This window comes from Theropithecus gelada, chromosome 11 (genome assembly GCF_003255815.1).
Source record: "Theropithecus gelada isolate Dixy chromosome 11, Tgel_1.0, whole genome shotgun sequence".
Lineage (NCBI taxonomy): Eukaryota > Metazoa > Chordata > Mammalia > Primates > Cercopithecidae > Theropithecus > Theropithecus gelada.
In genome coordinates this window covers 115085904-115102225 of record NC_037679.1, presented here as the reverse complement: position 1 = coordinate 115102225, position 16322 = coordinate 115085904, and the positions used below count along the sequence as shown (strand labels likewise).

Below are 16322 nucleotides of genomic sequence, written 5' to 3'. Positions count from 1 at the left end.
ATATTAATACATTTTTAATACATAAGCACACATATTTTTAACTGTCAGACTGGTGGCATCAACATATATCATATAGTCTTAAAATATCACTATACCTTCATGAGAGAATGTGAATAAAAAGGCAAAGTCTTTACTTTCTCATTTATAAAATGCAGATAAAATTACCCACCACTCATTACAATTACCCATAAATTGTAGACATTATTATTTCAACCTATATTGTTTTTCTTTACTGAAAGAATAAAATCACCTTAAGGTCTTAGGGAGTGAACATTTTAAGAATTTCAAAAATGAAATTTCTCTCAATGAAAAGAAAGTTTAATTACAATTGTTTTCTACCCTATTTTCCTTACACATAATCTTTTAATTATATGGTTAACATATTATGCAATTGATATAATGATATATACAAACCCATCATAGGTCAAGGTAAGGCCGGCAACTGATTTGCTTTCGCAGATTAGAAAGAAATATAAAACTTGAGATAAGAGATGCACTGTTGCAGAACAAAATCCCAATCTGGCAAGTCCAACTAAAGACAATTTGAATTTTTTAATGATATATCCTCCTGAAAACATGCCGATTGCAATAGCAGGTAGGGCTAGGATTCCTAGAAATAAAAGAAGAGAAAAAAGCTGTAAATAGATATATACACACACACACTCTCTTAAATATATATAAATATATATTTTATATTTATATATTATTTATTTATAATATTTATATATTATAGTATAATATATAAATATATACATATATAAATAAAATAAATACATTTTATATATAAATATATAAAATATATAAATATATAATAAATATATATAAATATATAAAAATATATAATATATTTATATATTTTTTTATATATTACATATTTATATAAATATATATAATATATATAAAAATATTTAAATATATATAAATATATATGTGTATATATAAAAATATATGTAGTTGTGTAATCTTTTTCAGGTCATTTTCCTATTGCCAACATTAGTGTATATATATAAAAAAAGTACGTGTATATAAAAATATATAGACATATTTAAATATATCTATTTAAATGAATATATAAAAATAAATACACATATTTAAATAGATATATTTAAATGAATAGATATAAATATATACATTTTTTTCAGATATGTGTTTTTATATGAAACACAGTACGAGGTTGGATGAACCAAATTCATCCCATCATACCACTTCTTTAAGACGAGGGTGGCAGACTAAGGTGGAGGTAGGGGGACCAGTGTACCATATAAGAGAGACAAAAATAATTTCTTCCTGCCAGTTATGAGGGTTTGGTTTCTTCAAGAGCAAAAGGCAATGGCTAAGGATATTTGTGTGTCTGAATAGATTATTTCTATGAAGCACATTCTTTTTTTCTGGAAATCAACAACAACAAAACAAACTCTTTTTTCCTATGAGATTTTGAGCCTGCCATCTAAAATCCTTTACATCTCTCACCATAGAGTTCCACACCTCTGAAGCTTACTTCAAATTTTCCCAGAGATTTAGAATTGAATTCCTGAAGCAATGTCTCATCCTTATTCATCAAAACACATATATACTGGGGTACACATTGTACCAGGGTACAGTAAAGAAGATCAACATACAGGATTAAAAATGGTCAATTCCTCCTACAATTTTACCATGTCCTGTAAGAGTTATTAAAGATGACATTTCCTCTAACAAAAAATTCAGATCAAGTTATTGGGAGTCAAAAGTTAACTTTTAAGTTTAATCTTTGAGGTTCAACAGGGAGATCATCCAGGTGCCTGGTCTAGTGCTTCAGTACATTCATTTTCTAATTCTTATTTTCTCATGTACTCATGACCTAGTCACATACCACTTGATAAAATTTTTTAAACTCATCACATATTTGTCAAACTTCTACAATGCTTCTACAAATTGATAGTTTTGTAAAATAGATTTGTAGAATAGTTTCTACAAAGTGTTATAACTTCTTAATAGGCAGGTCTCAATATGACACTGAAAATAGATACTGTAGCAAAAAAAATACTCTCTAAAATATGATTTTTTTGAATCACGCATATTTTGTGATACATTTAAATTGATTCTTTTTTAAAAAAACATCAATATCATATGTTTTGTAAGTGGCTGAGGCCTTATTTCAGTCCATGAATAACAGGATTATCACGATTAGATTACAAAAGGGTTTGTCTCAGGATCTCAGCACTATAAGATCCAATTATGCAGATACCACATCTAAATGTTTTATTCAAAAGCAACTTTGTTTTTAGAACTCATCTAACATGAGATGCAACTTCAAATGCAGAACAGTGGTTATATCACAATATTGACAGATGTTACGAGAGATACTAAAAGTATATTTAGTAAAATGTGAAATCACCTTCACAATAAAATGTGTCTTTTAACACAAGTACTCAGTAATGTTTCATTTGTCAAGCAAACAGGTAAAAATATATCTTACCCAACAAAAAGTTAGTCTCAGATGCAGACCGACCATACTGTTGCTCCATGATTTTAATGATATAAGTAATAGAAGCAATGTAGCTGCTCATGTGTAACAATGTAAAAATTACAAATATAACATACAGGGGATTGGTAAGGATGCTTTTCAAAGACTGGAAAAAACCTGTAGAATTATAAAAGTAAACAAAATATTTCAATGTAATTTAAATACATTAATATCTGAATTTTGTAAATATGAGTTATATAAGATTTAAAATTACAAAACTACATAACACAGAAAGAGTACCCTTCAATGCTACTGTTAACAGTATAACTATATCCCTTCAATATTTTTCATATGCATATTATTATTTGTTGGTTTAGTTCATTTTACTTCCAAATAGCATCATGCATAAATGCTGTTTTGTAACTTACTTTGTTCGCTTAACATTTGGTTATCCTTGACACTCTACCATACTATTACATATAGATTAATTAATTTATTCATTCATTCCACTAATGTTTGGTTTTCAACTGGGTACTAGGCAATATACTAGGAGTCCCAGAAAAAAAAAAAAGTGAATCAGAAATGTGATGTTCACAGGGTGCAGTGGCTAAAATGCCTCTAATCCCTACACTTTGAGTGGCAGAGGCATGCAGACTGCTTGAGCCCAGGAGTTAGAGACCAGACTGCGCAACATGGCAAAATCCCCCCTCTACAAAATATACAAAAATTAGACTAGCATGGTGGCACACTCCCATCATTTCAGCTACTTGGAGGGCTGATGAGGGAGAATAACTTGAGCCTGGGAAATCGAGGCTGCAGCAAGTCATACACATGCCACTGCATTTTAACCTAGGGGACAGAGCCAGACCCTGTCACAGTGAAGGAGAAGGAGAGGAAGAGGAAGAGGAAGAAGGAGAAGGAGAAGGAAAAGAGGAAAGAAGGAGAAGGAGGAGGAGGGGAAGAAGAAGAAGAAAAGAAAAGAAATGTGATGTCCCTTATGTATTAGCACTGAATAATATAATTATTATATTAAAATAAAATTGTTAAATATAAATTTAAATTAAAGACAGCATAATCTAAGATACAAAAATACAATCTATGATGTTCAAAAATTTTAAAGACAAAATTAGTATGAGGGCTCAGACTTTTTTTTCCCTGGTATACAGCTTTTGCACCATAAAATACTGCCTCAGTAAATCTGGCAGTATTATAAATCCCCTGTGTTAAGATGCAAGAAAGAGAGGGAGGGGATAAAAATGTTGGTCCCAAGGGACATTATGACAGTAATAGTACAACAACCTATGCCTACAAATAGGTGTGATAACAAATTTCTAACTTCTGTCCATGGCAGAAATTTTATGTTCTAGTATTGTGATTGCCAGGTCAATCAACTATAACAGAAGTTAAAAGTGGCAGGAACTACTTAGAACAACAGGAAGTTTTAGAGTACAGCAAGACAGGCCCAGAAATGGTTATTGAGAGATGGATGATACGGGCTTTGAAAGATCTTGTTCTCTATAGACCTCTAAAGATTTTCATTAGATATGAACAGTACTAACAGTAGTTTCTTTAAAAAATAGTTTCCTCTGATTATAATAATACAAAATACAGTTAAGGAAATGACACAGAACAGAAAAGAGGTAAGAAAATGTATAGTAAGAATAAACAATATTTAAAATTGTTAGGCCAAAGTGCTAAACTTCCCAATTAGTCTTAGTTTTAATCGAGAACATACAGAATAAATCCAATATATTGTTTCTTCTGACTATAGGTATTTAGGTATGTTATCCATTCCTAACAGGCACTTGTTAATAATTAAGATTCTCTTTACAATTCACGTCACTACCCCCCCAAAAACACCAGCTCATAATATAGACAATGTTACAATTGTACCATTTTTGTATCTTCATTATCCTCTTTATTATTTTTGGATTCACAGTCAACTCTGACTCTTACAGGTTTGAAAATCCATTAGTTATTATGGATTTGATTAGATAAAGTAGAAACATAGCAAAATAAAAATTCCTTGATATTCTATTTTTGGTATGCTTGTTAAATTACAAAACTTTTAAAACAGTGGTATGCTGGTAAATGTTTAACAACTGATTTGTTGGTTGGAAAACTTGATTTGTAGGATTTCTCAATTTCCATGGTAATGTATGGTGGTAAATTCTCCTACCATGGACAATTTCAAGCTACCAATGCAGTTGAAATTGAACAATTCACTCTCATGAGTGAATACACAAGACTCCATCATCCCATTGCCCTTGGGTTAGTGTAGTAGAGAGGAGACAATAATAACAACAACAAACAGGAAGTGAAAGAACTGATGAGAAGGAAAGCATGGGTTAACCTGGGAAGTTTGTAATCTTACTTCAGTAAAAACTTGAAACATTTGCCAAGAGTTTAGGTACTGATTGCACTACTTTAGGTTTTACGATTTCACCATTTTGTCCCGATCTGAAAACCGCTGTCAATACCTTACCATTTCAAATATTTTGCTCTGGCTGCTGCCAGATCATTCTCTCAATTACTACTTGTCAGTGGTTCTCCATTAGCCTGCCAGGGCTTATATTCAAAAGAGGAGTCACTATCAAGTGGTAAAGTATCCTAATTCACATTACTGACTTCAATTACTTTAATTAAAACTATTGCTTCCACTTCATTTTTGAATACTTAGATAAGCTACAATTATATATATATAAATTATATATATAATTTTAACAAAATCATATTTATAATTTTAATTAAATCATATATATAATTTTGATTAGCAAGAAAAATAATCTTACTCCAATTAACTACAGAGAAACCTCTCCTGAATTCCTTCTCCTTATTCTATCTCTACACTTGAGAATAGTTAAGTATTACCTTATCACTACTTAAGATACTTTATTACAATGATCTATATACTTCTCAATATTATCCACTAGGTTTTTGAAAAACAAAAGTGATGTTCTATCACCAGGGCATAGTGTGGTGGCTGGTACCTTTTGTTGAATAAGTGAATGAATGAAATATTATAATCTTTTTAACCCTCACAGTTTACACTGCATAATATTACAATGAATATATACTCATTGGCTTATAAGGAACTGAAGTTTTATTTGTAGCCTTTGATTGGTTTCTGCCTGCTCAAGAGCAAAATCCTAATCCACATCTGCTTGTTATGTGCTCAAGAAATATTTGTCAACTTTAGTATGACTTTTAGAAAAATAATTCAGCTAAATTTAGTGCAGAAGAAAGGTAACTCTTTTTTTTTTTTTTTTGAGACGGAGTCTTGCTCTGTCGCCCAGTCTGGAGTGCAGTGGCCCGATCTCAGCTCACTGCAAGCTCCGCCTCCTGGGTTTACGCCATTCTCCTGCCTCAGCCTCCCGAGTAGCTGGGACTACAGGCGCCCGCCACCTCGCCCGGCTAGTTTTTTGTATTTTTAGTAGAGACGGGGTTTCACCGTGTTAGCCAGGATGGTCTCAATCTCCTGACCTCGTGATCTGCCTGTCTCCACCTCCCAAAGTGCTGGGATTACAGGCTTGAGCCACCGCGCCCGGCCAGAAAGCTAACTCTTGATTATTTCAGTATGCTTTATTACTTTTGAATAGTCATTACTCCCTTTCATTGAAATTAACAACTCCAAGTTGATAATGAATGTAAATTTCTTACCGGTCACATTTTTGGTAATATTTTTTCCTCGGTTGGTCAAATTAGCTATTTGATTCCTTTTATCATTTGCTTTTAGCACATGCAAAAATAGTGAAACTTTCCTTTCTTTCTGTGGTTTATTTGGATTTGGGAGCAGGAAAAAGAATGGTATAGAAGAAATAATGGATAATATTCCAGACACAAGGAAACCAAGCCACCAAGCTCCAACCCAACGAGAGTCCTTAGGAGTTATCCTGATAGTGCCTAGAATAAACAGAAGAAGCCAGTCAAAAATCATTTTGAAATACAGTAGGTCCTGGGAAATAATGATAATGATTGCAGTCCTCCATAGATGAATAAAGTAAAGTATATGTCATAAATTCTAAGACACTATTTCTTCTTTTCGTATTTTGTTATCTCTGAAACTAGAATCAGTCTAACATTTGATGACATCTTGCAGTTGCTGTGGGCCAGAAATCAGTCATGATGTTGTTCTCATTTCCTGAGCTTGTGTGTACTTGGTGACTTTTCAGGTTTCATGACTGGACAGCTGTCATCATTGGAGTCTTAAGCCCATGGATCACTTAATAACTATTCATGGAAAAAATATGAATCCTCATTGTTGTCTGAAAATGTGGTGGGCAAAAGGGTGCTTGCATCACTGAGCCTCAAGTTCTAGGCAGCTCAGTACAGAAAGAGAGAGATTTCATTGTTTTGGAGAATATAGAGGAAAAGAACAAGAGTCTTTATCTAGTAATTGAGAAAATTCGTCTGGATCTTATCTGTGGCCACCAAGGCAGTACCTCTATAAGACTGCACAAACCACAGTATCACTGATCATGGGACCTAAGTCACTTCAAATAACTAGGAAGCAAACTCAAGATGGATGGGTAAAAGCAAACCCAGACTGCAAAAACTACAATAAATATCTAACTCATCAAGGCCCAGACAACAATGAACATTTATGAGCACCAAGGTCAGCCAGAGAAACATGACCTCACCAACTAAATTAAATAAGGCACTAAGAACTAATCCTGGTGAAACAGACGTATGTGTTCTTTCAGACAGATTTCAACATGGCTGTTCTGAGGAAACTCAAAGAAATTCAAGATGACACAGAGAAGGAATCCAGAATTCTATCAGATAAATTTAACAAAGAGAATAAAATAATGAATACCAATACTACTCAAACTATTCCAAAAAATAGAGGAAGAGGGAATACTTCAAAATTCATTCTATGAGGCCAGTATTACCCTCATACCATGACCAGAGAAACACATATCAAGAAAGGGAAACTACAGGCCAATAACTCTGATGAGTAATTATGCAAAAATCCTCAACAAAATCCTAACAAACCAAATTCAACAATATATTAAAATGATCATTCACCATGACCAAGTGGCATTTATCCCAGGAAGGTGAGGATGGTTCAATATATGGAAATAAATCAACCGAACACATTGTATCAACAGCATCAAACAAAAATCATGTGGTCATTTCAACTGATGATGAAAAAGCATTTGGCAAAATTTAACATTACTGCATAATAAAACACCTTAAAAAAACTGAGGATAGAAGAAACATAGCCCAACATAATAAAAGCCATATATGACAGACCTACAGCTAGTATCATACTGAAAGGGGAAAACTGAAAGCCTTTCCTCTATAATCTGTAACACTACCAAGATGTCCATTGTCACCATTTTTACTCACCATAGTATACTGGAAGTCCTAGCTAGAGCAATCGGACAACAAAGATATAAAAGGCATCCAAACTGGAAAGGAAGAAGTCAAATTACAGTTGTTTGCATATGATATGATCTAAAATGTAGAAAAACCTAAAGATGCTACAAGGAAGCTACTCAACCTGATAAACAAATTTAGTTAAGTTGCACAGTATAAAAACAACATAGAAACCAGTACCATTTCTATATGTTAACAGTGAACAATTTGAAAAAGAAATAAAAAAGTAATCCCATTTACAATAGACACAAATACTCTGGAATTAATTTAACAAAAGAAGTGAAAGATCTCTATAATGAAAACTTTAAAACATTGATAAAAGAAATTGAGGAGGGCAACAAAAATTGAAAAAATATTCTATGTCCATGGATTGGAAGAATTAATGTTGTTTCAATGTCCATACTACCCAAAGCAATCTACTGATTCAATGCAATCTCTATCAAAATAACAATAATATTCTTCACAGAAATAGAAAAATCAAATCTGAAGTTCATATGCAACACAAAGACACAGAATAGCCAAAGTTATCCTAAGGAAAAAAAAAAATCTGGAGGAATCCTATTACCTGACTCAAATTTTACTACAGAGCTATGGAGACCAAACAACATGCACTATGCTACTGGCATAAAAACAAATACATAGACCAGTGGAACAAAATAGAGAATCCAGAATCCACACAACTACAGTTAATTCGTTTTAGAAAAAGGTGCCAAAAGTGTGCACTGAGGACAAGACAGTCTGTTTAATAAATGGTGCTGAGAAAATGGGATATCCATAAGCAGAAGAATAAAACCAGGCCCCTGTCTCTCACCATATGCAAAAATCAAATCAAAACTGATTAAAGACATATATCTAAGACTTCAAACTATGAAACTACTACAAGAAAGTGCTGGTGAAAATCATCAGGACATTAGTCTGGGCGAAAAAAGTTATTGAGCAATACCTGATAAACACAAGCGACCAAAGTAAAAATACACAAATGGGATCACATCAAGTTAAAAAGCTTCACACAGCAAAAGACACAACCAGAAAAGTGAGGAGACAACTTATGCAATGGGAGAAAATATTTACAAACTCCCCCTCTGACAAGGGATTAATAACCTGAATATATAAAGAGCTCAAAAAACTTTATAGAAAAAATTCTAATAATCTGATCAAAACGAGGGCAAAAGACTTGAATAGACATTTCCCAAAAGAAGACATACAAATGACAAAAATGCAAATGAAAAGGTGTTCAACATCGTTAATCATTAGAGAAATGCAAATCAAAACTGCAATGAGATATCTGATGAATGATATATCTCACCCCTGTTAAAATGGCTTTTATTCAAAAGGCAGGCAATAACAAACGCCGGTGAGAACGTAGAGAAAAGGAAACGAACCTTCATACACTGTTGGTATTAATGTAAACTAGTACAACTACTATGGATAACAGTTTGGAGTTTCCTCAAAATACTCAAAATTGGGCTACTATATGATTTAACAATCCCACTGCTGGGTATATACCTAAAAGAAAGGGAATCAGTATATTTAAGACATATCTGCACTCCTATGTTTGTTGTAGCACTGTTTGCAATAGCTATGATTCGGAAGGAACCTAAGTGTCCATCAATAGATGAATTCATAAAAAAGATTTGGCACATATGGAGTACTATACAGCCATAAAAAGAATGAGATCCAGTCATTTACATCAACATGGAGAGAACTGGAGATTGTTATGTTAAGTGAAGTAAGCCAGGTACAGAAAGACAAACATCACATGTTCTCACTTATTTGTGGGATCTAAAAATCAAATCAATTGAACTTGTAGGCATAATGAGAAGAAGGATGTTGCCAGAAGCTGGGAAGGGTAGTAGAGGATTGGAGGTGGGAGGTGGGGACAGTTGATCAGTACAAAAAAAATAGAAAGAATAAGACCTACTATTTGATAGTACAATAGGGTGACTATAGTAAATAATAAATTAATTTTATATTTTAAAATAACTTAATGAATGTAGTTAGATTATTTGTATCTCAAAGGATAAATGCTGGAGGGCTTAATACCCCATTATCCATGATGTGTTTATTTCATATTGCATGCCTGTATCAAAACATCTTATGTACCCCACAAATATATACACCTATTATATACTCAAAAAATTAAAAATAAAAAAATTCTCAAAACAAAGGAAAGAGACTAAAATTATTAAAATCCATCAAGAACAAATTTAAGAGTTGAAAACTTCAACTGACATACTAAAGAATGCTTCAGAGTCTCTTACGAGCAGAACTGATCAAGCAAAAGAAAGAATGAGCTTGAAGATAGGCTGTTTGAAATTACACAGTCACAAGAGACAAAAGAATAAAGAATGATGCACACCTAAAAGATACAGAAAATAACCTCAAAAGGGCAAAACTAAGAGTTATTTACGTTAAAAGGGAGATAGAGAAAGGGCAGAAAGTTTATTCAAAGGGATAACATTACAGAACTTTTCAAACCTGGGGAAAATATCAACATTCAAGTACAAGGATGTTAATGAAAACCAAGCAAATATAACCTGAAGAAGAGTACCTCAAGGCACTTAGCAACCCAACTCTCAAATGTGAAGGATAAAGAAAGAAAAACACTTTTACCCTAGAATATTATGTCCAGCAAAAATATAATTCAAACATAAGAAATAAAGACCTTCCCAGATTAATAAAAAGAAGACTGGGGGATTTTATGCACTCCAGGATTGTCCTATAAGAAATGCTAAGGGGAGTTCTAAAATCTAAAAGAAAATAATGTTAATGAGCTAGAAGAAATCATCCAAAGTTAAAAAACTCAGTGTCAAAAGTAGGCACACAGAAAAATACTGAATATTATACTGTTGTAATTATGGTGTGCAAACTACTCAAGCAGAAAGACTAAGTGATGAAACAATAAAAAATAGTAACTACAAATCTTTTTGAGATATACACAGTAAATAAGATCTAAAGAGAAACAAAAAAAATGCTTAAACATAAGAGGATGATGTTGTAGTATAGAGGTTTTATCAGTTTTCTTTTCTTTTTTTTTTTTTTTTTGAGACAGACTCTTGCTCTTGTCACCCAAGCTAGAGTGCAGTGGTGCGATCTCAGCTCACTGCAACCTCCACCTTCATGAGATTCTCCTGACTCAGCCTCCTGAGTAGCTGAGACTACAGGCACCTGCCACCACACTTGGCTAATTTTTGTATTTTTAGTAGAGATGAGATTTCACCATGTTGGCAAGGCTGGTCTTGAACTGTTGACCTCTGGTGACACCTGCCTCTGCCTCCCAAAGTGCTGGGATTACAGGCATGAGCCACTGTGCCCAGCGTATTAGTTTTTCTTTTTTTTTTTTTTTTTTTTTTTGCATTTTTTTAATGCATTCATCTTAAACTATTACCAGTTTAAAATAATGGGTTATAAATAAGTATGTGCATGCCTCATGGTAATCTCAAATCAAAATACATATGACAGATCAAAAACTAAAAAATAAAAGGAAGAAATTAAATTATTCCATTAAAGAAAATGACCTTCACTAAAAGAAAGACAAGAAGGGAGAAGAGAAGACCCCAAAACCATAAGAAAACAAATAACAAGATAGCAGGAGTAAGTCCCTACCTATTAATAAAGTTGAATGTAAATTAACTACAGTCTCCAATCAAAAGAAATAGAGTGTCTGAATGGGTGATATAACAAGACCTAATGATCTGTTGCCTACAAGAAACATAATTCACCATAAACACTGGCTGAAAATGAAGGGATGGCAAAAGATGTTATTACATGCCTATGTTGCTATACTTACATCAGACAAAACAGATTTCAAGACAAAAACTGAAAGAAGAGACAAATAATGTCATTATGTAATAACAAGTGATTCAATTAGGCAAGGGAATAAACGGATTGTAAATATATATGCACCCAACACTGAAGCACCAAGAAATATAAAGCAAATATTATTAGAGTGAAAGAGAGAGACAGACTTCAATATAATAATAGCCAGAAATATCAACAACTCACTTTCAGCATTGAAAAAATCTATTAGACAGAAAATCAAGAAAGAAACAGGCTTAACCTGAGCTATGGAACAAGTGGACCTAGTACATATTTACAGAATATTATATTCAAGGGCTCCAAAATAAACATTTTCTCTCATCAGCAAATGAATCATTCTTAAAGAGAGATGACATATTAGGTCACAAAAGAAGTCTTAAAACATTAAGAAAAAAAAGCAATCACATCAAGCATCTTCTCTGGCCACAGCAGAATAAAACTAGAATCAATAACAAGAGGAATTTTGGAAACTATTCAAACACATGGAAATTAAACAATATGCCCCTGAATGACCAGTGGGTCAACGAACAAATTACAAAGGAAATTGAAAAATTTCTTGAAATGAATGATAATGGAAGCACATACCAAAACCTATGAGATACAGTAAAAGTAGTACCAAGAGAGAAATTCATACCTTTAAGTGCTCACATCAAAAAGAAGAAAAACTTCAAATAATTAATCTAACGATACATTTTGAAGAACTAGAAAAACAAGAGCAAACTAAACCCAAAATTAATGGAAGAAAATAAATAATAAAGATGAAAGAAGAAATAAATAAATGTGAGATAAAGAAAACAGTGCAAAAGATGAATAATACAAAAAATCTGTTTTTTGAAAACATAAATATAATTGACAGAAATTTATCCAGACTAATGTGAAAAGACCCAGATATGTAAAATCAAAGATGAAAAAGAATACATTACAAATGATATTGTAGAAATTTAAAGGTCCACTAGAGGCTACTATGAGCAAACATATGTCAATAAATTGAAAAATCAAGAGGAAATGAATAAATTCCTAAATATATGAAACCTATCAAGACTGAACTGAGATCCAAGACCTGAACAGACTGATAACAAGTAATGAAATTAAAGCTGTAATTAAAAGTCTCCTAGTAAAGAAAAGTTAAGGACCTGCTGGGTTCACTGGTGAATTCTACCAAACATTTAAAGAAGAATTAATATCAATTCTGCTCAAACTATTATAAAATATAGATAAGGAGACAATATTTCTAAACTCATTCTATTAGGTTGGTGCAAAAGTAATTGCAGTATTTGCCATTCATTTTAGTGGCAAAACTAACCTAAGACAAGGTCGGAATTACCCTGCTACGAAAACCAGACAAACACATATCAAAGAAAGAAAACTACAAGCCAGTATCTCTGATGAATATTGATTCAGAAGTCCTCAACATACTGCTAGCAAACCAAATTAAATAATACATTAAAAAGATCACTCATCATGACCAAGTTGGATTTATCCTAGGGATGTAAGAATGGTTTAACACATGCAAATCAATCATGACACAGATATCAACAGAGTGAAGGATAAAATCCATATAATCATTTCAATGAAAGCTAAAAAATCATTTGATAAAATTAAACAATGCTTCATGGTAAAAACCATCAAAAAGCTGGATATACAAGGAATATACCCAAATGTAACAAAAGTCACAGATAACAGGCCCACAGAGCTAGTAGCATACTGAGTGGGCAAAAACTGAAATCTTTTTTCTAATATCTGGAATATGACCAGTCCACCCAGTTTCACCACTGTTATTCAACATCGTACTGGAAGACCTAGCTAGAGCAATTAGACAAGAGAAAGATATACAGGGCATCCAAAAGGAAAAGAAGTCAAATTATCCTTGTTTACAGGTGATATAATCGTATATTTGGAAAAATCTAAGACCCCACCAAAGAAAAAGAAAACTATTAGAACTGTTAAACAAATTTAGTCAAATTGCAGGATACAAAATCAACATATAAAAATTAGTACCATTTCTATATGTCAATAGTGAACAATCTGAATACAATAATTAAATCCCATTTACAATGGTCACAAAAAAATTAAATGTGTGGAGGTCTACTTAACTAAAGAAGGGAAATATCTCAACAATGAAAACTTTAAAACACTGAGGATAGAAATTGAAATCAAGACAGAAAAATTGAATTACATTCCATGTTCACGCACTGGAAGAATCAATGTGGTTAAAATGTCCATACTACCCAAAACAATCTACAGATTCAATGCAGTCTCTATTATAATGTTGATGACATTCTTCACAGAAACAGAAAAAAAAATCTTAAAATTTACATAGAATCACAAAAGACACAGAATAGGCAAAGATATCTTGAGCAGAAAAGAACAAAACTGAAGGAATCACATTATCTCACTTCAAATTATTCTACAGAGCTACACTAACCAAAACAGCATGGTACTGGCATAAAAACAGATACATAGACCAATGGAAAAGAATAGATAACCCAGAAACAAATCCACACACCTAGAGAAAACTGATTTTTAACAAAGGTGCCAAAGAACATATACTGGGGAAAAGATTGTCTCTTCAATAATGGTGCTAGGAAAACTGCATATCTATATGCAGAAGAATGAAACTCAACCCTTATCTCTTGCCATATAAAAAAATAAAATCAAAATGCATTGAAGACGTAAATCTAAGACCTCAAACTATGAAACTATTATAAGAAAATCTTAAGGAAAATCTTCAGAACATTAGGATGGGCAAAAAATTTTTGAGTAATACTTCAGAAGCACAGGAAATACAAGCAAAATGGCCAAATGGGATTCCATTGAGTTAAAATCTTCTGTAAAGCAAAGGAAACTACCAATAAAGTAAAGAGACAACCCACAGAATAAGCAAAAATATTTGCACACTACTCATCTGGCAAGAGGTTAATCACCAGAATATATAAGAAGGTCAAACAACGCTATAGGAAAAAATCTAATAATCCATTAAAAAAATGGGCCAATGGTTTGAATGGACATTTCTCGAAAGAAGGCATACAAATGATAAACAAACATATGAAAAGATACTCAACATCATTGATCATCAGATAAATGAAAATTAAAACTACAATAAGATATCTCACTGAAGTTAAAATGGTTTATATCCAAAAGAAAGGCAATAACAAATGCTGATGAACACGTGGAAAAAAGGTAATCCTGGCACACTGTTGGTGGGAATGTAAATTAGTACAACCATGCTGGAGAACAGTTTGGAGGTTCCTCAAAAAACTAAAAATAAATCTACCATACAATCCAGCAATTCCACTACTTAGTATATATCCCAAAGAAAATATATCAATATATTGTAGAGATAACCGCACTCCTACTTTTGATTTAGCACTATTTACAATAGCCAAGATTTGGAAGTAACCTGCAACTAACACCAGATAAAGTGAAAATACTATACATACACACAATGGAGTACTATTCAGCCATAAATATGAATGAGATCCAGTCATTTGCAACACAATGGATGGAACTAGAGGTCATTACATTAAGTAAAATAGGCCAGGGACGGAAAGTCAAATATCACATTTTCTCACTTATTTATGGAATCTAAACATCAAAACAATTCAATTCATGGAGATAGAGAGTAGAAGAATGGTTACCAGAGGGTGGTAAGTGCAGTAGGGGTTTGGGGGGAAAGTGGAGATGGTTAATGGGTACAAAGATAGTAGTTAGGATGGATGAATAAGATTTATTGATGGCACACCTGGGTGACTATAGTTAACAATAATTTAATTGTACATATTAAAATAACTAAAAGAGTATAACTGAATTGTTTATAACATAAAGATTAAATGCTTGAGGGGATGGATACCCCATTTTGCAGGATGTGATTATTACACATTACATGTATTTATCAAAATAGCTCATGTGCCCATAAATATATACAACTATTATGTACCCACGAAAATTAAGAATTTAAAATTTAAAAAATAAACAAAAACAATATGTACCTGTGTAGTTAAAAAAAAGAGACATAAAACCCCCTGACAAACAAAAGTTGAGGGAATACTAAACTCATAAATCTGTGTAAAAAAAAATAAAATAAATAAAGGGAAATTTTCTACTTAATACAAAATGACGCCAAATAGCAATATAAGGCATTCAAAGGACAAAAGTCATTGGAAATGCAAATACATAGACAATTACATATTAATATATTAGTATATCAATTGTGGGCAAGTTATTTTAATTCTATTATAAAAATTTAAGTGACAAAAGCATTAAAATAAGTATATCTAAAATATATTTATGGATACACAATATAAACTGATATAAACTATGACTTCCTTAAGATAAAGCATGAGCAGGCTAATAAGTGTAGAATTTTTCTATGCAATGAAAGTTGATTTATTATCAGCTTAAAAGAGACTGTTATATTTTATGTAAGTCCCATGATACCCAGAAAACGTTTACAGAAGTAGCAAAAAAGGAAAAACAAATAAATGTATGATTACAAAAATCAACAAACCATAAAGAAAAACAGCACAACAGGAAAAGAGGGGAAAAATCACTGCAAGACACAGGAAAACAGTTTAAAAATAGAAAAGTTAATCCTTCTTTATCAATAATTACTCTAAATGTAAATGGATTAAATTCTCCAAACAAAAGATAGAGAGTGGCTGATTGGATAAAACAA

General features: G+C 32.3%; 1 protein-coding gene across 1 annotated transcript in view; it reads right to left on the bottom strand.

The window, feature by feature from the left end:
- SLCO1B7 (solute carrier organic anion transporter family member 1B7 (putative)) overlaps window positions 1-16322 on the bottom strand; it is a 74295-nt gene that overhangs the window by 39985 nt on the left and 17988 nt on the right. Inside the window, exons 6-8 of the mRNA XM_025401671.1 lie at window positions 6107-6349; window positions 2459-2623; window positions 415-610 (exon numbers count right to left, since the gene is read on the bottom strand). Coding sequence (XP_025257456.1) covers window positions 415-610; window positions 2459-2623; window positions 6107-6349 — 604 coding nt within the window. The remainder of the gene's footprint in view (window positions 1-414; window positions 611-2458; window positions 2624-6106; window positions 6350-16322) is intronic.